Source organism: Pongo abelii, chromosome 16, assembly GCF_028885655.2.
Source record: "Pongo abelii isolate AG06213 chromosome 16, NHGRI_mPonAbe1-v2.0_pri, whole genome shotgun sequence".
NCBI classification, from domain to species: domain Eukaryota; kingdom Metazoa; phylum Chordata; class Mammalia; order Primates; family Hominidae; genus Pongo; species Pongo abelii.
In genome coordinates, this window is record NC_072001.2 from 53,885,571 (window position 1) to 53,909,342 (window position 23,772).

The window sequence follows — 23,772 nt, forward strand, 5'->3', positions numbered from 1 at the left end:
GATGAGTAAGCTAGTCCTTACCTTCACAGCACTCAGGTGACTAGTAATTAGGCTCAGTTATGAATAGAGTGGAACTTTCTTATAATGTTATAGAACATTAGAATGTTTTCTCCTTTTTTGTCTCAACTCTAATGAGATTTTATTTTAACATAAATCTTACATTTTGTTGGACATTATTAGCTCAATGTAGCAAAGTAAAAAGTTATGACCGGATTCTAAAGTATTTAATTGAAAAAACCAATTTACTGGAAAAGTCTGTTGTATTTATGGTCTTTTATATCTATTTGAATATTTTCTTGTGTTTTGTAGTTTTGTGCTTCTTAGATTTATTAAGATTTATCTTGATCTTGTTCACAGATGTTTCTTCATTTCATGTGGTTAAGACACATGCCAGACACTGGCTTTTAAAACTGAGAAACTAGACTATAATCTGGGTATAATATTACCAAATTTTTTTGGGGGGCAGTGAAGGATTGGTAATGTCTGCTGTATGGTTATCTTCTGAGGAAGAAATGCTTACACAATAAAACGAAGGATTTTAGAATGTGGTTCTGGATTCTTAATTATTGGATATTTATACTTCAGTCAAGACAGAATGAAAGTACATGCACTTAACATTGAACTTTCTAGCTGTGTATTTGGAAAAAAAGACATTTTCTGAAAGATGTAATTAATTTATATAGTCCCAAATTATTTTGATTTTTCATTTATTTTATGGCACAGTTTCTCTGCAAGACCACTGTATGTATCCTGTGTTGCTGGTATTTTTTTTCTTCTTCTATTAGTGCTTTTTGAATTTGTAAAACATACAAAATACCAGCTAAGAAGCTATAGTTTTTCACATTGGCCTCTTGGAGAGGACATTTCTCTAACAAGTGTGGAGGCAGAGTGCTAGGGCACTAGTGCACTTTTTTTGCCCCACAGTATCTTCCTCATCACAGTTATTCTTACTGTAATCAGTGACCATAATGACATATGAATCGTCCAAACCTATTAATTCCACAAAATATCTTTTTTTATATTTAATGTAAATATACGTAAAAATTTTCTTTCTGAAGAACCTAGTTACTACTCAAGGAAAGACTAGTATTTGAAAACTTTTTCATGGTATCTAGTTAAAATACAGTTAATATGCTATCTGAAATAATATGAATATATGAAGTATTACTATGGTAACTTAGAAATATTCTATTGAAAGAGAATTATAAAATATAGTATGTTCAACCAAATAAAAACTTGGTTTATAAACTAGGCACAGTGAGGAAAGAGTTGATTGACATATATATCTCATTGGTTAACGAGTCAACTTTGATAAAGTAGGAAGTTCAGCTCATGAAAAACAGCAAACCTTTTAAGAAGTGAAATTTCCATAACTTCATCATAAAATGAATTTCTTTCACTTCTCTTCTGTAGAGCCTCAGTTTTAAAGAGAAGTTTGAAAAACTGTGTTTTATTGGGTTAGAATACTATAATTCTACTGCAAATAAAATATCTTTTAAACAGGACAAGTGAATTAATGTATGATGTTCTTGATGAATCCTTACGAAGAGCTGAGTTAAATCACAATGTCACATATGGTAGGTAATATATGTAAATATTACTCTAATGACTAATAATGTTTTTTAGTATTGCAGTTAAATCTGTGTTAGAATGCTATAAATTCCAATAGAATTTTATACACTGATTTTAAGATAGTTCTTTGGATTATTATTTTTTCAATGTAAGCATTTAATTACTGATAGATAAAGAGTAATTTGAACTCATGGCATGTTCTAAATGTTGACCTAAGTTTATTATTATAATTGTCTCTATTGAAAACACATATCAATTATCTATTTTTTTTCAAGTATCTAATTGACTGTGAAGATAACTCCATAGATTTGTTCCATACTTGGTAAAAATTTACGGTGTTCAAAGACAGTTCTTAAATAAATCAATCAACTAGTTGTCAGATATTTTATTAAATTTCTGTTGTCAGTCTCTATGCGAGGTACTTAGAATACAGCAGTGAATAAAACATTATGGGGCTTATAAACTAGATTGATGGACAGGGATAGGTGTTGTTAATGTTACAAAAGAGAATTGCAGGGCATAGTGGGAGAATATAACAGCTAGTCTTAGGTGAGGGGAAGAATAAAGAAGGTTTTCCTGAGAAAGTAATATTTAAGAAGACATCTGAAGGATGAATAGGATATAGACAGGAATATATAGATGTAGAATAATAGTATACTATTTTGTGAAGAGACAATAAATTGTTACATACAATTTAAAAATTAGTAATAGGAGACAAGAGTAAGTTGAGGGAAGGGGGTAGAAAACTGAGAAAGTAGCCAAAAAAACTTCCAATTTTAACAGCCAATGGGAGGAGCTATTCTTTTTGATTAGCCTGAGAAAGTTCAGTGAGGAAATTGAGATATTTGGAGCTATTTAAAAGGTAGAACAGTTTGAATTTTGCATGCTCCGGAGGACAACAGTAGAAGAGGCACAGAGATGTAACTCAAATGAGAAGTCATTTCTTAATCTGGTAATCCTACATGAAGTAGGAAATGAAGAGCATTACTTTTTCTTTAAGACGAGGATAACCTGTGGGCCTTTAAGAACAATGGTTGTAGAAGCGTAGGTTAGACCAGAGGACAGAAATTGAACTAGTTTAACTGCAATAAAAAGTGCTTGACAAAGATGCAGTCCAAATAAGGAAAAAGGATTGTGTGTATGAGACTAATACAAGAAAAATAATGCACATGGTAGTGAATTGGGGTGGTAAACTTTGAAGGATAGATTTTTGTTTTGCATGTGTGAATGGTAATTAAGGTAATAAGGATGCTTTATTAATTTGTTCAGCCAGCATTTATAGAGTGCCTGTGAAACAAAAACTTGATTGTGTTTTAAACTAGGTGTGGATTGAGGAAAGAGTTGATTGACTTATGTATCTCTCCATGCTAAGTGTGGAAGGTAAAGGGAAGAATAAGGTGGACACAGGCCTTGTCCTTATGAGTATATAGTGTAATAAAAAGTTGATATTATATAGGTTCCTGCTATGCAGTGAGAATAAGGGGTCACAGATGTGGATGACCCTTATTGAAGCAGGTGATTTTCTGAGAAGATCTAGAAAAGTGTCAGAATTTTTCCAGTAAGTTAAAGTAAGTTAAACTTTTTTGTTTGCAATATAACCAGTGTCCAGGATAAGGGTTTGAAAGTCTTTCGGGAAATTCTGCTTAAAATTCAGTTAAAAATCTGCTTTTTTTTTTCCCTTGCAGAAAGTTTTTTTTTTAATTTTAATAATTGACATTTCAGCTTTAATTTTTTAATTTTTTTGAATAGGTAATATATGCACATGGGTCAAAATTCAAAAGGTACAAAAGGGTATACAATGAACAGTAAGTGTCCTTTCCACCCTTATCACCCATCATCCAGTTTCCTTTCCTGGGGATAACCGCTGTTACCCGTTCCTTTTGATTTGGAGAATACTGTATACCTAAGGAAATATTTTTTAATATTTTCCAGAACGACCCTTTTATTAAGATTGCTTGGCCAGGCACGGTGGCTCACGCCTGTGATCCCAGCACTTTGGGAGGCCGAGGTGGGCGGATCACAAGGTCAGGAGTTCAAGACCAGCCTGGTCAATATGGTGAAACCCCATCTCTACTAAAAATACAAATATTAGCTGGGCATGGTGGCGCGTTTCTGTAATCCCAGCTACTCAGGAGGCTGAGGCAGGAGAATTGCTTGAACCAGGACCTGGGAGGCGGAGGTTACAGTGAGCCAAGATCGTGCCACTGCACTCTAGCCTTTGCTATATAGCAAGACTCCATCTCAAAAAAAAAAAGATTGCTTGAACCAACACCAACAGTTTGTTTCTTTGCAGGCTCTTGGTCCAGTGTTTCACCTTGCTACAGAAACCTTATAGTTCCTGTTGTTTCATTTCCTTTGTTTAGTTTTTCATTGTTATGCTTTTCTCTGTATCTGTATTGATAGAGCTTATAACTTACATTGATTATATCAGTGGTAGAGTATTTGCTAGCAATCCTGATAATAGGTATTTTACTGCTTAAGAATGTTAATTTTAATTGTAAGCTTCATAAGGGCAGGGACTGTGTCTCTCTTATTAACCAGCATATCTCAGTAGCTGGTACTGTGCTAATGAGTAATATGCTTTAATTGAATTAAAGGAAGAAAAAGTTATTTACTTTATCAGTTATCTAAGTGGGTTTCACTATTAGTACTTTCTGTATTTTATTTTTATGGAAGCTCTATTATTACAATTTAGTGTCTAATCAAAAAATAAATTACATTAAAGACATCTATTGAATATCTGCTATGTGCCAGGCATTGTATAAAGTGGTGTATAGGATATGAAGAAGTTTAATATGTGACCTTTGTCTTTAAGAAATTTACAATGTAGTGGAAAGATAACTTGTTCATGAAAGCTTAATACCAGTGTAAGGCAGAATGTGAAGGGATGGTTCAGGGAAATAAGTATTGTAGGAGTTCCGAGGAAGTAGAGATCATTAAGGGCCTGAGGGCACAGATAGGGATTTATTGATGTGATAGGACCCTGAAAGGTAGATAAGATTTAGATAGGCAGAAGGGAGATTGAAGGGGCTTTTAGGTGGAGGGAACATGAGAGAAGGTGTAGACATGGGGCTATTTAAAAACAGTTTCAGAGACAATGTCTCACCAGTCTGAAAGGATAATTTATGGTGGGGAGCAGTGGAAGGGCGGTATTGTGGAGGACCTGTCACAACAGCCAAATGGGTTTGTATTTGTAAATCCGGAGGTATGGAAGGCTTTTGGATAGGGTCCTGATAACATGAGAATGTCATTTTTAATAAATCAGTAAATTGAGAGAATTATATAAAATGGAGTACAAGGGACAAAAGCCATCAAAAGTAGGTAGATAGAAGTACTTTTCCGTTTTTTTCCTCACTAACTTCACCTAAAACCCTTGGATACTATGTATAAGAAACATAAGACTCAGGAAGGTGGAGAACAAGTCAGGCTGGTTAGAGACCTCAGGACACAAGGAAAGAAACAGACACAGTGGTGCATACCCTGGGTTTTCTTTTTGCCTCGGGCACCCCAGACTGGGTACTGAAGAGCCAGCAGTCTGGAAATGCCAACAGACGCAGACAAAAACACCCCCAGAAAAGCCTGCCCTCTCTCACCAAAGGACCAAGAAGAAAAGGGAAATTAGCAAGGTAGAAAACTTTTAGATGATAACCCCTCTATTCCATCCAAGCACAGGAAAAAACTGTGGACCCATCCCCTCCAGCAAAGGCTGAGGAAAAAGCCAAGATTTCCATCATCACCAGGTATAATGAGGTGCCCCAACACACCCTCCCTAACCCCCCACTAGAGTGGTGACAGAAGCCCAAGAGGCAGCTGGGAATTTCATTGATGCCAGGTGATAAGGAAGGCCCCTTCCTTACACTGTCAGTGGAGGTGACTTGGGAAGTCTGGATTTTTCCCATCTGGAAGTAGGGAGTAAAGAGGTAATTTTCCCCTCTTTGTGGCCAGGGTTCGGAGGTGTGGGTGTTAGAGAAAGCCTGGTGGACAGTCAGAACTTCCACTCCTGATCAGCGATAAAGAGGCCACTCCCTCATAGTGTCACTGGAGGCCACAAAGGAAGCAGTAATGAGGTACCCCTCTCTCTCCCAGGCAGGGTAGAATCAGTTGATACTCCCTCCAACAATAACCAGGAGCCTCTCCCTCCCCAGGTATCAAAGGAGACAGTAGAGAACCTGGATTCCATTCCCATTGGGTGATACCCCCTCTCTCCTGCCAGAATAATGTCAATAGATAACTTATTTAACTTAATTAAAGTGAGAGTAAACTCTATTCTGAGGGATAAGGTGTCAGAAGAACTTCACATTTTGTTTGAGCATACATAATCCAACCCAAAATATCTATGATGAAACTGCAGTGTCATAAATGATAGAACATTATTAATTTTTAATTTAGTAATTTATACTTTGTAGTATTTTAATTAGTACCAAGAGAAACCAAGAGTACTGAAGAGTAACCAAGTTCCATGTTGTATTTCTAAGTTTAGAAACACTCAGCTGTGGCCGGGCACGGTGGCTCATGCCTGTAATCCCAGCACTTTGGGAGGCTGAGTTGGGCAGATCACTTGAGGTATGGAGTTCAAAACCAGCCTGGCCAACACGGTGAAACCCTGTCTCTACTAAAAGTACAAAAATTAGCTGGCCATGATGGTGCACACTTGTACTGCCAGCTACTTGGGAGGCCAAGGCAGGAGAATCACTTGAACTTGGGGGGTGGAGGTTGCAGACTGCATCTCAAAAAAAAAAAAAAGAAATTCTCAGTTGTATTTTACTTCACCACCACAGAGAGGAGACAGCAGAGTGGCTGCTCTTTCAGTTATGAACTTATACTTAGATATTTGTAGAGTTGGAGAATAAAATGACTTAGCTCTAGGTGAGAAAATAATTTAAAAATCCAGTAAATTCATTTTCAGCTCAATTATGCCTAAGGAAACTAAAAATAAGTGCAGTTTTTGAACTATTGTTTTTTTTTCCCATATTGGCATCCCAGAAACTTTATGAGCATCTAAATATAAATGTTTAAATTTTGGATGGGTAATGGCAGGCTTTTGTTAGTAAAACAGTTTAATAGCAAGAAAGTTCTTAATGGTAGGAAGCCGTAATGAAAAATGTGTCAGTTATGATGGAAATTGGATATCATCATTTGAAATCTTAGGACTGTCATGGTAGTTCACAGTTCAGCAAACTTTTTCTGAAAAGAGGGCCAGATAGTAAATATTTTAGGCTTTGCAGGTCATGGAGGTTTCTGTTGCATATTCTCCTTTGTTTTTTGTTTTGTTTTTTACAGCCTTTTAAAAATGTAAGAATCTTTCTTTAGTTCACAGGCCTATAAAAATAGGCTGAAGGCTGGATTTAGTGGCAATTTAAAAATAGGCTGAAGGCTGGATTTAGTGGCAGTTTCTCTGTTACTGCCTTATCTTATTAGTCAATTGACTAAGGTCCTCTTTGTTTAGTTTGTCTAGTTCATGAATCATAAAGCGAACTTTTTTCACAGCACAGAGTAAAGACATTTTATAGCATAGCATCTGAATATACAAAGTCTCTTTAGGTTCAGCTAACTTACTCTGTAGTTTTCATTTAAAGTCAATTCCTTTCTTAAAGAAAAATTAATATTTCTGATTTCTTTTTTTTCTGTCTCTGTTATAGAAGAGGTTTTAAATTTTTTTTGTCTTTTCTTTCCATGTAAATTTGAGAAAAAAAGGTTTATAGAAGTTTTTTCCACAAAATTTATTTGTGCATTAATCGATAGACAACATAGTGTAAAACATAGCTAGCTGAATATTCAGAATATATTTTGTACATAAAGAGAATGTCTGGTTATATTTTAAGCTTTTGGAAATAGAGAAGGAGTGATCGTATCAGGACACTTGATATACTTCAACTTGTACTAGAACAGTTTTTAAGTGTTGATTCTGTAGACCTTCACTGTGTCACACTTCTGATACTGTGATTCCATAGAACATATAAGACTTAATGTCCTCTCAGTGATTTTTCTTTACCATGGCAAAGCTCCAACTGCTTGACTCATGCTTTTTCAAATAATTTGAAAAAAACTTTAGTGTCCATTTTGATCATTCACTTTGATCATCTGTCATAGTGATGAGACTTTTCAACTGTATCAGAAAATAAAATTTGAATGCTATCAAGATGTCCAGTAGATTATTTTATCTACTTTGAGGTTATTTTAAAGAACAGTTTGAAGATTTATGAGTAGGGACTGTATCTTTGAAATAAATACTGGATCATCCTATAAAATGATTATGTTGAAATAAACTACATACACAATTTTGGCATGTAAACAGTCGAAACTATTTGAGAATAAATCATTTCAAAGCATTAAAGGAGCGTGGGAAGTATCTTTTTATATAGGAATAATGAATATGTTATTGATGTTTCCATTAGAATGTGAGCTCCTTGAGGGCAGGGTCTTTTTTTCCATCTATTTTGTTCACTGCTATATTCATAGTACTGAAACCATGCCTGGCACATAGGAGATGTTCAGTAAATACTTGTTCCATTAATAAATGCATAATTATTACCAGTAAATATAATTTTTTGAACCTTGTATTGTGGTAACCTAATCCTAGTAACTGGGTAAGCCTGAAAATAGTAGCATTTGTTTCTGTGAAAAGTCCTTAAGATTTTTGACTAAAATGGACTTTCCAATTAGTTTTATTACAAGTTCTACACAAATACATTCTTTTGTAATACCTTACCATGATACCTGCCATTTTTCTTTTTCTTTTTCTAGCTATTTTGTTTGAATGTGTGCATACAGTCTATTCTATTTATCCTAAATCGGAATTACTTGAGAAGGCTGCCAAGTGCATTGGAAAATTTGTTCTGTCACCTAAAATAAATCTAAAATATTTAGGTAAGATGATTGGTTCTTTTGACAGAAATTACAGAGATAGCTTTTGAAATTTGCTGTGTATTTGTTTCAATTCACTTTGTATAATGTGTCTTTGTTTCTAGGACTGAAGGCTCTTACTTATGTTATCCAACAGGATCCTGCTCTGGCTCTTCAACACCAGATGACAATAATTGAATGTTTAGATCATCCTGATCCCATTATTAAAAGAGAGGTAAACTGGTATTTTGAATAGTATATGTGAAGTGTTAAAAATTTTTAAAAATTTTGTTGGCATTGTATAGCGAGATTAAAGTGGTGGGCAGTGTGTATGTTTGCTCGTGTGTATATTTTAACTTTTGGATGTATTTAATCCTTTTTTTGTTTTCTATTTTGAGACAGAATCTCACTCTGTCACCCAGGCTGTAGTGCAGTGGCACGATCTCAGCTCACTGCAACTTCCACCTCCTGGGTTCAAGTGATTCTCGTGCCTCAGCCTCCTGAGTAGCTGGGATTATAGGTGTGTGCCACCACGCGTGGCTAGTTTTTGTGTTTTTAGTAGAAACGGGGTTTCACCATATTGGCCAGGCCGATCCTGAAATCCTGACCTCAAGTGATCTGCCTGCCTCGGCCTCCCAAAGTGCTGGGATTACAGGTGTGAGCCACTGCGCCTGGCTTATTTATTTTTACTAAAGTTTAAGTAACTTTTCTAAAAAGTACTATGTCGGTGTCCACAGGAATGTCTTTAAATTATGAGTTGAAGGAATTAGGTCCAGTCATCTGTGTGGGTTCATTAATATAATTTCGATCTGAGCATCATACCAATAGGAGACTTGAATTCTGGTCCCAGGTCTTCCTATTAGTACGATTTCCTGTTATTGTACAATTTAAGATGCAGTTGATGTTAATTAATGATTTCTCTTTGTTCTCTTTTATGTCTATAAAATTAATTAATTTCCTACCAAATAGATAGAAGTATTGAAAGAATTAATGAAGATATTCATAAAATGATTTGAACTTCTTGGAAGGAAAGGCTTAATAATATCATCATCATATATGTCTGTATATTATATATAACATATACGTAGCATGTACTATATGTTATATATATTACTTTTGTATATTACATTTATATATATATAATTATATATATGACTTATAATAATAATATACTTAACTTCCTTCCAGCTTTTTCTTTTTGTAAATTTGCTTCAATGTCTACTTGGGTGTCCATATAAATATTCCTTTTAATTCTTATGGAGGAAATCATTCAATATCTTCATTTAAAATAGTATATGGGACCTAGTTAAGAGTAAAAAATTCTATCTATAAAAATAGCAAAGATTTAAAAAGAATTTAAAAAAAAATTTTAGATTCAGGGGATACATGTGTGGGTTTATTACATGGACATTTTGTGTAATGCTGAGATTTGGGCGTCTATTGAACCCATCACCCAAATAGTGAACATAGTACTGAGTAGGTAGTTTTTCAACTCATTCCTTTCCCCTTCTGCCCTCCCTGCCTGCTTGTGGAGTCCCCAGTGTCTATTGTTTCATCGTTACGTCCATGTGTACCCATTGTTTAGCTCCCACTTATAAGTGAGAACAAGTGATATTTGATTTTCTGTTTTTGCATTAATTCACTTAGGATAATGGCTTCCAGCGGCATCCATGTTGCTGCAAAGGACATGATTACATTCTTAAAAAAAGAGAATCTACTAAACATCTAAATATCTTAAAAGCAATGAGCTAAGAATAGGAGAGTTTATTGAGAGAACACTATTACATTAAACAACTATAATTTTTGAAGATTACAAATTTTAAATTTTAAAAGGCATTTGAAACACATTTTTTTAAAAAATTTGTCTTCATATATATTTATTTATTTCATATTTTTAGTAGTCTGAAAATTGTTACATGCCTTGGATCTGGGCAGTTTGCAGATGTACTAATTTCTGTGTGTAGACATCCTAGAAAAATAAGAAGGCTCCAAGAGACAGTAACAAATAATTATACAGCCCTTCTACTTTAACAGATACAGAGCATGCATTTCCTTTGTATAGTTGAGTACTAAGTTGAACAGAGTTGACTTAGTTACAGTTTTTTCTTATTGCTGTATGGTAGTCCCCACTTATTTATGGAAATATGTTCTAGTACCCCCAGTGGATGCCTGAAACCATAGATAGTATTGAACCGTGTATATATTTATATATTTTCAATCTGATAATCAAGATGGCTGCTTTATGACTAATGGGCTGGTAGCATATACAGTGTGGGTACAAAGGGATGATTCATGACCCAGATGGAGTAGGATGGTGCAAGATTTTATCATGCTACTCAGAAAGGCATGCAATTTAAAACTTATGAATTATTGATTTCTGGAATTTTCCATTTAATATTTTTTAGACTCTGTTTGACTGTGGGTAACTGAAGCCATGGGAAGCAAAACCACAGATAGGGGGTTTATAATATTATTGTATTTAATAATTATCCTTTCACTTAAAAATCAGAGTCAAAGGGAAAATAAGTGACTTTTAAAATTATGAAGGTTGAGCTGTTTGGTCCCTTACCTGCAGTGAGAAAAGTGATTTGAATTCTTTGAGGAGATACTGAGTGTCCTTGGTGCCCAAAGATGGCACTAAAGTACTGTCTCTTCAATGCTATTGTCACTTCTAACCTCTATCAAATGATACGGCGAGAACTTTGGTCCTTGGATGTTTGGTGATCTGTAGCTTGGGGTAGGATTCCCTTTTACCGGGTTTTATTACCTCTCTCATATACAGGGGAGAGAAGGTGAGAGGGAGCTACCAAATCTGAACAGAAAAGACCTCTGGCAATACAGTTTGTAACACTATACCCCATTCACTTCTGGAAACGCCATATTTCATGGTCTTAGAATAGGAAATAAATTTGATGTATGTTATCTAAAACTATATAACATAATTTGGAGTTCACAGGGAGCATGTCTGAAGCAGCTCCATAAGTTGAAAACTATTGTTGGGATGGCCTATGTATTTTTAGATTTAAGTGGTGTTACACATTAACTAAAACAGTTAAAAAAAAAAATCGGGCACTGGACAGAACTTACAGCAAAGAGCTCGTGGAGTCCGGCCAGAAGAGCAGCCAAGATGAGGATGAAGATACTGAGCCAGAATCTGGACAATTATGTCTGTGAAACCAAGTTGGACTTACAGAGAGTTCCAAGAAACTGTGATCCTACCTTACATCCTTTTGAGGTCCCATGAGAATATGTAAGAGCTTTAAATGCTACCAAAATGGAATGAGTATTTGCAAAACCATTCCTTGCTTTGCTGGATGGTCACCAAGATGGAGTCAGTTGCTTGGCAAAGCATCCAAGGAACCTGGGTACTGTCCTTTCTGGGCGTGTGGTGGAGAGGTTAGAATTTGGAACCTGACTCAACAGAAATGTATCCGTACAATACAAGCACATGAAGGCTTTGTATAAGGAATATGTACTCACTTTTGTGGGACTTCTTTTTTCACTGTTGGTGGTGACAAAACTGTGAAACAATGGAAAATGGATGGGCCAGGCTATGGAGATGAGGAAGAACCATTACATACAACATTAGGAAAGACAGTGTATACTGGGGTTTATCATCACTGGAAAGAAGCTGCTTTTGCCACATGTGGACAGCAAGTAGACGTTTGGGATGAACAAAGAACTAATCCTATATGTTCAATGACCTGGGGATTTGACAGTGTAAGTAGTGTTAAATTTAACCCAATTGAGACATTTCTCTTGGGAAGTTTGTGCGTCTGACAGGAATATAGTACTGTACAACATGAGGCAAGCTACTCCTTTGAAAAAGGTTATCTTAGATATGAGAACAAATACAGTCTGTTGGAACCCTATGGAAGCTTTCATTTTTACAGCAGCAAATGAAGACTATAACTTACATACTTTTGATATGTGTGCACTGGACACTCCTGTAATGTTCCATATGGATCATGTATCTGCAGTGCTTGACATGGATTACCCTCCCACTGGGAAAGAGTTTGTGTCTGCTAGTTTCGATAAAGCTATTTGAATCTTTCCTATAGACAAAAGTTGAAGCAGGGAGGTATATCACACAAAGTGAATACAACATGTTATCTGTGTAAAATGGACTTCTGACAGCAAGTATATTATGTGTGGATCTGATGAAATGAACATTTGCCTGTGGAAAGCTAATGCTTCTGAGAAATTTGGTGTGCTTACATCACGAGAAAAAGCAGCCAAAGATTATAACTAGAAATTGAAGGAGAAATTTCAGCATCATCCTCATATAAAATATATAGCTTGTCATCGACATCTACCAAAATCTATCTACAGCCAGATTCAGGAACAGCGCATCATGAAAGAAGCTCGTCGAAGAAAGGAAGTAAATTGTATTAAACACAGCAAGCCTGGATCTGTGCCAGTTGTGTCAGAGAAGAAGAAACATGTAGGGGCAGTTGTAAAATAATTGGTGTTCCTAACAATCCTGATGTATAATTGTTACTTTTGATTTGAGAACTCTACAAATAAAAGTTATGGGACTCGATTAATTGCATACATTTTAGTTACATGTGTAGAGCTTTATTGTTGCTCCTTTTAGCTACCCTGAAAAATGATCCTTAAAGGTGGCCTAGTTGATAAAGACTATCTAACTGTTTTATCCTTAATCTGCATTCTTTTATTGAAGAATACAGTATTTGCAACTAACTCATTTTTTCCTGTTTTAATTACAGATATACTCTGTATATTCTCTCTGATCTATTATTGTAGACACTGCACATTCAAACTGACATTTAAGACCAAACATCTCTTATGTTATCTTTAACATTACTTTGAATAATGATTACAATGATGTTTCTTCCTATGATTCCACATAACATTTAGACGAATGTCAACTTTTTATAACTGAATATATTTCTAGTGCTTTACTTATATTTGGCTTTTTGACTCTTACAAAACAGTCAGTCTGTATTTATATAACTTTTATAAATAATATTATAATTTGGGTCAAGTTAAGATAATAAAACTTCTTTTCAGCGTTGAAAAAAAAATCTTTCAAAGTATGTTATCCTTTGTGCTTTAAGTCCTGGCTGTAAGGATTGAAAAATTAGAACCCTAAATATATTGAGCAAGTTTGACAAATATGTGGAAATTATCTTGCAGCTAATATTGCTGATCCTAAAACACCAATAAATGATGCTTTCTCAGTATTTCTCATATTGATTTCTGAGACTTATATTTTTAAAACCTTAATCTATAGCTGTGGAAAGCCGTGCAAATGGGTATTGGTCTTCCTTCATCTTATTTGAAGCAGCAAGAGGTATATTCCTCAGCACTTAGAAAGTGCTTAGAGCACTTAGAAAGTTCACGACCAGCCTGGCCAACATGGTGAAACCCCATCTCTACTAAAAATACAAAAATTAGCCAGGCTTGGTGGCACGCTGAGATCGTGCCACTGCACTCTAGCCTGGGCTACAAAGTGAGACTCCATCTCAAGAAAAAAAAAAAAAAAAAGAAAAGAAAGAAAGTAGCTACAGGCCAGGCACAGTGGCTCATGCCTGTAATCCCAACACTTTGGGAGGCCAAGGTGGGAGGATCACTTGAGCCCAGGAGTTCAAGACCAGCCTGGGCAACATGGTCGAACTCCATCTCTATAAAATACCAAAAAATTAGCTGGGCATGGTGGCACGTGCCTGTAGTCCCACCTATTTGGAAGGCTAAGGTGGGAGGATTGCTTGAGCCCAGGAGGTGGAGGTTGCATTGAGCTAAGATTGTACCACTGCACTCTAGCCTGGGTGACAGAGCAAGACCCTGTCTCAAAAAAAAAAAAAAAAAAAAGTAGCTATAAAACGGTTCTTCCTTGATGACTGAGATTTTGAACCTAGGCTTTGCTAGGCTTTGAAGCATTTGAGCCACCAGTCTTTGTCCATCCAAACAAAACCTGTTTGCCTTCAATTACCTAACCCACTCAAGTGGTGTCTTCTGTTGTTTGGGAAATAGTCTGCTGTCTTCTGTAGCATGGGAAATAGTTTCCAAGACTAGATTTATACACACATACATACACTTGCATATATATACACCCATAGCTGTAGGTACTGTATATTTAAGGGCTGTTATGTTTTTAGAAAATATATATCTATTGTATTTTAACTTTTTAGTCTCTAGGTGTTCTGTCTTGTAGAGATGTCAGGTTGTGATTATCTCAGTAGAAAGCTTATAGACGTTGGAATTGATCATAATTCATTTTTTTGACAATAATTTTACCTTTCTTAAGCTTTTCATTGAAATTTGCATTTCTTACCTGTTAACTGACTACCCAGTAGATCTCCATAAAAGTAGAAGAATCAACTGTATGGTCAACCTTTAGGTTACTGTACTCATTGGTGTTATGCATGGTTTTATAATATTGTTTTTAATTTTTCTTCTTTAAATAGACTCTGGAACTTCTTTACAGAATTACTAATGCACAGAATATAACAGTTATTGTCCAGAAAATGCTTGAATATTTACATCAGAGCAAAGAAGAGTATGTCGTCGTCAATTTGGTCGGCAAAATAGCAGAGCTGGCTGAGAAATATCCTTTTATTTGGACCACGAGTCTTAAAATAGTTACGCAGTGACTTTAAGATGATTGTTATAGATATGGTCACTTGCAAGTTGAGTTCAGAGACCTAGCAATACTTTTTATTCCTGATTTTCAAGCCTCTCTTGTCAGAAAAAGGAATTTGTGTAGACCTCTGAGGAGATGGCTTTTTTTTTTTTTGCTGGTTTCTTTTATTCATGTAGTCAGTATTTTGAGTAGGAAGATAGAGGAACCTTTATCCTCTTTATTCCTCTTTCAGTCCTGCCTCATCTCTACTTCTATCTTGATTTCTTTTCTGAGTAAAAGTTCTTGCTTTTTGGGGAAAGTGGAGGGTGTGTGGGAGTGGTCAGGATGCTAAAGCTTATCCTTTATTGTTTTTTGCTGGAAATTGTCACAGTTAAGTAGTTGGGAACTCTATTAACATGTTACTCTTCTTCATGTTTGTTTCTTAAATGTCAGAAGAACTTTACAGGTCATAAGGATATTCTGTTCATTAAAAAATGTTACTGTTTAGGCCGGGCACAGTGGCTCACGCCTGTAATCCCAGCACTTTGGGAGGCTGAGGCGGGCGGATCACCTGAGGTCAGGAGTTTGAGACCAGCCTGACCAACATGGAGAAACCCCGTCTCTACTAAAAATGCAAAATTAGCTGGGCATAGTGGTGCATGCCTGTAATCCCAGCTACTAGGGAGGCTGAGGCAGAAGAATCACTTGAACCTGGGAGGCGGAGGTTGCGGTGAGCTGAGATTACACCATTGCACTCCAGCCTGGGCAACAAGAGCGAAACTCCGTCTCAAAAAAAAAAAAAAAAAAGTTACTGTTTAATTATAAAAAAGAGTGAGTGAATGCTGTTAATGAAATTATATTGGAAATTGCTTAAGTGTAGTTTTGTCCTAGTCAGTGCTGTAGCTCTGGCCAGCAGAATGATAGAACTTTAGAACTGATGAGGAACAGATTAGAAGCGAGGCTAAACACCTGTAATCACAGCACTATGGGAGGCGGAGGCGGGAGGATTGCCTGAGCTCAGGAGTTCGCGACCAGCCTGGCAACACAGTGAAACCCTGTCTCTAATAAAATACAAAAAAAATTAGCCGGGCATGGTGGTGTGCACCTGTAGTCCCAGCTACTCGGGAGGCTGAGGCAGGAGAATTGCTTGAACCCAGGAGGCGGAGGTCACAGTGAGCCGAGATCGCACACTGCCCTCCAGCCTTGGTGACAAAGCAAGATTCTGTCTCAAAAAAAAAGGAAAAAAAGAAAAGAAAAGATGCTAAACAATTGTTTATAATTTGTTCAAGTAGACATACTACAATATTTAGCTTCTTTGAAGTGAATTATATTCTTCTTTGAAGAATATAATTTTCCATTATTTGCATCTAGTTAGCTGGTTTGTTTCTTTCAGTTATTTCACATTTATTTATTGGATGACTGTTTTGTGCAAGTGTGGTGCCAAAGTGACATAAACTCAGTTTATTAAGTTTATTAAATAAGCTTCTACTGAGTACCTATTTTACATAAAACTGGGGTACAGAACAATTTATGGCAGAGGTTAAAGGTAAAACTGCCATACTAGGATGAATTGGGGTTATTTTTTAAAAGGTTGCTACAGAAGGGTAATTTTAATAAGTAACATTTGGAAGTGTGCTTGTTCTTAACACTGTGGACACATATGCTCCTGATAATGCATGGTTTATTCAGACAATGAATGCTGTGTTTTCAGTAGGAGGAGATGTAATGCATCCTGATATTCCCAATAACTTTCTGAGACTACTAGCGGAAGGTTGGTAGACTATTATATTCTGTAAAGTAAACATTTTAAAGTTAAATGTTTTTATTACGGAGTCCTTAGATAAGTTTATGGAAATTAAAATGGTGTATCAATTTCTTTGTAGGTTTTGATGATGAAACAGAAGATCAGCAATTAAGACTCTATGCAGTTCAGTCTTATCTCACTTTACTGGATATGGAAAATGTGTTCTATCCACAGAGATTTCTTCAAGTTATGAGTTGGGTGAGCAAAGTACATTAAATCATAAATTTTTATAACATTTTTTTTACAAACCAAATGTTAACATATTTCCTTCAGAAACCTTTCACTTTACTCAGCTAACTCCTTCAGCTGTCAGTTTTTCAAATGGCCACCATCTATCACTTAACTATTTACTTTGTTTTTTCTCTCTGCCATCTCACTTGTCTGGTCTTTTAAATATAGGTATTTACTTGTCTCTTTGTGTTTACAATGTTTTTGTTGTGTTTTTTATGTGCATCCGTGTTTGAATATTTGAATACTCATTTATCTCTACTATATTAGTTTTCTTTTTTAAAAAATTATAACCAGTAAATTATCTTTATTTTAACCAAATAGAAAGAGGTTCATCTTTAAGAGGCATTTTCAAGGTACCAGGCACAGTGCTGAATACTTATGTTATTAACTTTTTTTTCTTCTTCTTTTTTATTTTATTTTATTTTTTAAGTTCTAGGGTACCTGTGCAGGATGTGTAGGTTTGTTACATAGGTAAATGTGTGCCATGGTGGTTTGCTGCACCTATCAACACATCACCTAGGTATTAAGACTAGTACACATTAGCTCTTTTTCCTAAAGCTCTCCACCCCCACCACCCTCCCTGATAGGCGCTGGTGTGTGTTGTTCCCCTCCCTGTGTCCTGTGTTCTCGTTGTTCAGCTCCCACTTATAAGTGAGAACATGCGGTATTTGGTTTTCTGTTCCTGCATTAGTTTGCTAAGAATAATGGCTTCCAGCTTCATCCATGTCTCTGCAAAGGACATGATCTTGTTCCTTTTTATGGCTGTATAGTATTCCATGGTGTATATGTACTACATTTTCTTTATCCAGTGTATCATTGATAGGCTATCTGTGCTATATTAGTTTTCTTATGCTGCATAACAATGTTACCACAAACTTAGTGGCTTAAGACAATACAAATTCATTATCTCATAGTTTCTGTGGGTCAGGAGTCCAGGTATGGCTTAGCTGGGTTCTCTGCTTAGGGTCTCACGGGGTTGCAGTCAAGGTATTGGCTGGGGCGATTGTCTCACCTGAAGCTTGACTGGTAAATAATCCACTTTCGAGCTCATGTGATTGTTGGCAGAATTCATTTTCTCGTGGCTGAGTTTTTGTGACTGAGGGTTTCACTTGGATACTGTTAACTGTAGGCTGTCCTTAGCTGCTAGAGCTGCTTTCAGTTTCTTGCCATGTGGACTCCCAACAGGGCCGCCTGCTTCATCAAAGCCAGTAGTGGAGATCAGTTTTTTTTCAAGACAGAGGTCACAATTTTGTGTAATGTAATCACATGTAATTGCATACAGGTCATTACCTTTATGTATTCTTTCTTGTGCATATAGGTGAGTGTTTCTTTAGGGGAGATTTAGAGAAGTGATACAGTATGCACATTTTAGTATTTTATAGAATTACCAGATGTTAGCATGTTAGCTTAAATTTTCCCCAGATTTTTACTTAAAAATTTTTCTTTTCTCATCTGCAGAAAAGTTAAAAGACTAAGATAATGAAATATACTTTTAGTTTAGTTTTTTCAGTTAATTTCTTTTTTTGAGACGGAGTCTTTCTCTGTCACCCAGACTGGAGTACAGTGGTGTGATCTCGGTTCACTGTAACCTCTGCCTCCTGGGTTCAAGCGATTCTCCTGTCTTAGCCTCCTGAGTTGCTGGGATTACAGGCACACGCCACTGCTTCTGGCTAATTTTTGTATTTTTAGCAGAGATGGGGTTTTGCCATGTTAGCCAAGCTGGTCTTGAACTCTCGACCTCAGGTCATCCACCTGCCTCAGCCTCCCAAAGTGCTGGGATTACAGGTGTGAGCCACCGCACCCGGCCCAGTTAAATATTTTTAACTGTATCTGCATCTATAGGTATATCTAGGTCTACCTATATACAGTTTGTTTTGCTGAGCTGTTTAGAATTGAATTGCAGATACTGTGACACTTCACTCCTAAAACCGCAACATGAATCTTCTATGAATGACATAAGTATAAAACTGTTGTCATACCTAAGAAGTGTAAAGACACTGGGCATGGTGTCTCATGCCTGTAATCCCAGCACTTTGGGAGGCCGAGGTGAGTGGATCACGAGGTCAGGAGATCGAGACCATCCTGGCTAACATGGTAACACCCCATCTCTACTAAAAATACAAAAAATTAGCCAGGCATGGTGGCATGCACCTGTAGTCTCAGCTGCTCGGGAGGCTGAGGCAGGAGAATCGCTTCAACTCAGGAGGCGGAGGTTGCAGTGAACTGAGATCATGCCACTGCACTCCAGCCTGGGCGACACAGCAAGACTCCATCTCAAAAGAAAAAAAAAAAAAGAAATGTACAGTAATTCGTTAATATCACCCACTATACTGTCCAGACTCTGATTTATGGAGTTGTACCAAAAAATGTTTCTTAGGGCTATTATTCTCCTCCTTTCAATCCCAGATCCAGCTGAGGATCACAAATTGCCTTTACTTATGTCTCTTTACCCTTTTTTAATTTATAATGAACCCCACTTTCTTTTGGTTTTTATGACAGATTTTTTTGTTTGTTTTGGGTGACTACTGTTAACTTATAGAATGTCCTACATTCTGGATATCTGATTATTTTTGTTCAGGTTAAACATTTTTAGTGAGAATACTACATAGGCAATGTTGTGTATTTCCTACTGCATCATATCAGGATATATATAATGTCAGTTTGTCCACTTACTGGTGATTGTAAGTTTATAAGTTTGGGTTAAGATGGTGGCCTGGTGCAGTGGTTCGTGCCTGTCATCCCAGCACTTTGGGAGGTGGGAGGATTGCTTGAAGCCAGAGTTTGAGATCAGCTTGGGCAACAAAGGGAGACCTAGTCTCTACCAAAGGGAGAAAAAAAAGATGGTGACCTTCAGATCTTTGCATTATAAAGGTATCTTTCCTTTTTGTAATTTATAACTAATTTGTGAGGTGATTCTATGAGGCTGTGCAAATATCTTTTCCTCAGCTATCTTCAATGGCTTTAGTGTTGATGATCCTTCCTGAATTGATTATTGGTTTTTGTGGCCATTAGTTTTTTTTGTCCATGAACGCGGCATGTCACTCCACTTAATTTAGATTGTCTTTTATTTCTTTCTACAGCATACAGGTCATATACAGTAGGCCCCCTTATCTGTAGTTTTGCCTTCTGCAGTTTTAGTTACCTGTGGCCAGTCATGGTCTGAAAATACGAAATGGAAAATTCCAGAAATCAACAATTTATAAGTTTTAAATTATGTGCTGTCCTGAGTAGCATGATGAAATCTTGAGCCATCCTGCTTCATCCTGCTCTGCCCCAGCTGGGACCTGAATCATTCCTTTGTCCAGTGTATCCATGCTGTATACACTACCTGCCTGTTAGTCACTTAGTAGCTGTCTAGGTTTTCAGATGAACTGTAGCATTATTGCAGTGCTTATATTGTAGTAACCTTTATTTACTTAATCATGGCCCTACAGCACAAGAGTTGTGATGCTGGCAATTTGGATATGCCAAAGAGAAGCTATAAAAATGGTTCCTTTAAGTGAAAAGGTGAAAGTTCTTGACTTAATGAGGAAAGAAAAACATCATATGCTGAGGTTGTAAAGTTCTACAGTAAGAAGGGAAATTGCCTCTGTGAAATTGTGAAGAAGGAAAAAAAAAATCCTGTTTTGCTGTCATACCTTAAATTACAAAAGTTATGGTCACAGTGCGTGATGAGATCTTAGTTAAGATGGAAAAGGCATTAAATTTGTGAGTGGAAGACGTGATCAGAAGCATGTTCCAATTGGTGGCAGTTGAGTTCAGTACTATTTTCGGATTCAGGCATCCACAGGGAGTCCTGAAACCAATCCCCTTTAGATGCAGAGGGCCAAAAGTATATACAAATACAATAGATTTTGTATTTTGATCTTGTATCCTACAGTCTTGCTGAACTAACTTAATAGTTCTAGGAGTGTTCTTGTAGATTTCTTGAGGCTTTGTTAAGAATTTTATCTAGTGTCATGAGGGCTATTGGTCTGTAGTTTTCATTTTTGTGGTATTCCAGTTTTGGTATCAAAGTAATACTAGTTTCATGAAATGACTTGGGAATGCGCCCTCCTATTTTCTGGAAGAGTTTGCATAAAATTGCTGTTAATTCTGCTTTAAAAATTTGGTAGAATTTTCCAGTGAAACCATCTGGACTTGTAGATTTTTGGGGGAGTTATTAAATTATAAATTCAATTTTCTTAAAGAAAAATCTCTTAACTGAATTTTCATTCAATAGTTCAGTTTGTTGTTGTTGTTGTTGTTGTTTTTCCCCCCCTTGGGACTTATCTTTGAGTCATGGATTATTCAGAAGAGTATTGTTTAGTTTCTGAGTGTTTAGAAAATTTTCTGTTATCTTTCTGTTACTGATATCTAGTTTGCTTTCATTGTGATTAGAGAAAATACTATGTATGATTTCGGTTCTTTCAAATTTGAGGTTTGTTTTACGGTTCAAGGCACAGTCTGTCTTGGTATATGTTCTGTGTTTGCTTGAAAAGTTGCTTTAAGTTCTAGGGTACATGTGCACAGTGTTCAGGTTTGTTACATATGTATACATGTGCCGTGTTGATGTGCTGCACCCATTAACTCTTCATTTACATTAGGTATATCTCCTAATGCTATCCCTCCCCCGTCCCCTTACCCCACAACAGGCCCTGGTGTGTGATATTCCCCTTCCTGTTCCAAGTGTTCTCATTGAACCTATGAGTGAGAACATGCGGTGTTTGGTTTTCTGTCCTTGCGATAGTTTGCTGAGAATGATGGTTTCCAGCTTCATCCATGTCCCTACAAAGGACGTGAACTCATCCTTTTTATGGCTGCATAGTATTCCATGGTGTGTATGTGCCACATTTTCTTAATCCAGTCTATCATTGATGGACATTTGGATTGGTTCCAAGTCTTTGCTATTGTGAATAAACATACATGTGCATGTGTCTTTATAACAGCATGATTTATAATCCTTTGGGTATATACCCAGTAATGGGATGGCTGGATCAAATGATATTTCTAGTTCTAGATCCTTGAGGAATCGCCATACTGTCTTCCACAATGGTTGAACTAGTTTACAGTCCCACCAACAGTGTAAAAGTGTTCCTATTTCTCCACATCCTCTCCAGCACCTGTTGTTTCCTGACTTTTTAATGATCACCATTCTAACTGATGTGAGATGGTATCTCTTTGTGGTTTTGATTAGCATTTCTCTGATGGCCGGTGATGATCTATTTTGCTTTTTCTGGGTGTTGTGTTCTATAAAGTCTGTTGTGATGGTGTTGTTGAGTTCTTCTGTATCCTCGCTGATTCTTGGTCTAGTCCTATTAATTGTTGAGAGAAGGGTATTGACATCTTCAGTTCTGTGGCCTATACTGACACTATGAGGGGGTGGCTTGCTGAACAGTGGGGAAAATCCTGACTCCATCAGGCTTCCACTGACACACTCCCATCAGAGAAAGGCAGGGACACTGTATTTCTCCTCGGTGGAGGTGAGGTGCAGGCTCCCTGCCTAGTCTCCACTGACACTGCAGGGGAGTAGGCCTCTCTACAGCTCAGTGGGGATGAAAGTCCTGACTCCCCACTCAGTCTTCTCAGTTGCCACCCTGCTGGGGAATTTGGGGTACCTCTTGTAGCCTAGTGAGGGTAGAAGTCTTGATTCTCCACTCTGCCTTTGCTGGTGGGGTGGGGCTGCAGATTTTTCTGTGTGGTATTTGGCTGGAGTAGGAGGGTTATTGTCTGAAAGTTTTCTGTCCTCTTGGCTCATTGACTAGAGGGCAGGCTCCTTTTGGGGCTTTTTGTCTGTGCCCATTGGCATTTCCAGGTTCTGGCTCTCCACATCCAGTCTGAGGTAAACGAGACAACAGGTAATGTGCTGTATGTTTTGTATGTAATATCAAGGGTTTTTAGGTATACTTAGTAGGAAAAATAGGGATAAATACATCTTCTCCATCTTCCCAGAAGCAGACGTCCATTACCATTGATTTTTGAACTGGGACTTATGTTACCTGTTCTTCTGGAGCTACCTTCCATTTTTTATAAAACCACCCTAAAAATTATCATACCATTTAAGGATTGAACTCATTTAGTCCTATTTCTTTTTCCTTCTCTTCTCTTCCTTCTTACTAGCTATACATTTTCCCTTGCCTATCACCCAGCCTCCTTTTCTTGCTGGTGCCGATATTATACCAAAGACATGAAATTATTCCATAAACACCATTTAGGAAAGCGTATTAGTCCATTCGTACGCTGCTATGAAGAAATATCCGAGACTGGGTAATTTATAAAGAAAAGAGGTTTAGTTGACTCACAGTTCCACATGGCTGGGGAGGCCTCAGGAAACTTAAAATCAAGGCAGAAGGCACCTCTTTACAGGACAGCAGGAGAGAGAATGAAGCCGAGTGAAGGGGGAAGCCCCTCATAAAACCATCAGATCTCGTGAGAACTCACTATCACAAGAGCAGCATGGGAGAAACTGCCCCCATGATTCAGTTATTTCCACCTGGTCCTGCCCTTGACATGTGGGGGATTATTACAATTCAAGGTGAGATTTGGGTGGGAGCACAGAGCCAAACCATATCAGAGAGATTTCATACTTCCTGAATTATCAGTTTATTAATGATTCTGAAATAGGAAATTCCCCTTGACCCCTTTGTGGGCTTTGAGACGGGTGCTTCACTTACTCATCCTGCAGCTCTCAACCCCTCGCAGGAGGGTGAGCATGCAGGTGAGCGGGTGCAGGAGCCAGAGTGAGTGCTTTTGGGCT

General features: G+C 37.1%; 1 protein-coding gene and 1 pseudogene across 5 annotated transcripts in view; both read left to right on the forward strand.

Moving 5' to 3' along the window:
- AP4E1 (adaptor related protein complex 4 subunit epsilon 1) overlaps positions 1 to 23,772 on the forward strand; it is a 98,071-nt gene that overhangs the window by 25,187 nt on the left and 49,112 nt on the right. For all 5 annotated transcript variants that reach the window (XM_002825448.4, XM_063716148.1, XM_054531469.2 and 2 more), the window contains 6 exons: positions 1,504 to 1,577; positions 8,317 to 8,439; positions 8,541 to 8,650; positions 14,847 to 14,986; positions 16,660 to 16,772; positions 16,885 to 17,003. In XM_002825448.4, coding sequence (XP_002825494.2) covers positions 1,504 to 1,577; positions 8,317 to 8,439; positions 8,541 to 8,650; positions 14,847 to 14,986; positions 16,660 to 16,772; positions 16,885 to 17,003 — 679 coding nt within the window. The remainder of the gene's footprint in view (positions 1 to 1,503; positions 1,578 to 8,316; positions 8,440 to 8,540; positions 8,651 to 14,846; positions 14,987 to 16,659; positions 16,773 to 16,884; positions 17,004 to 23,772) is intronic.
- Positions 9,521 to 14,838, forward strand: LOC129050108 (DDB1- and CUL4-associated factor 13-like; annotated as a pseudogene).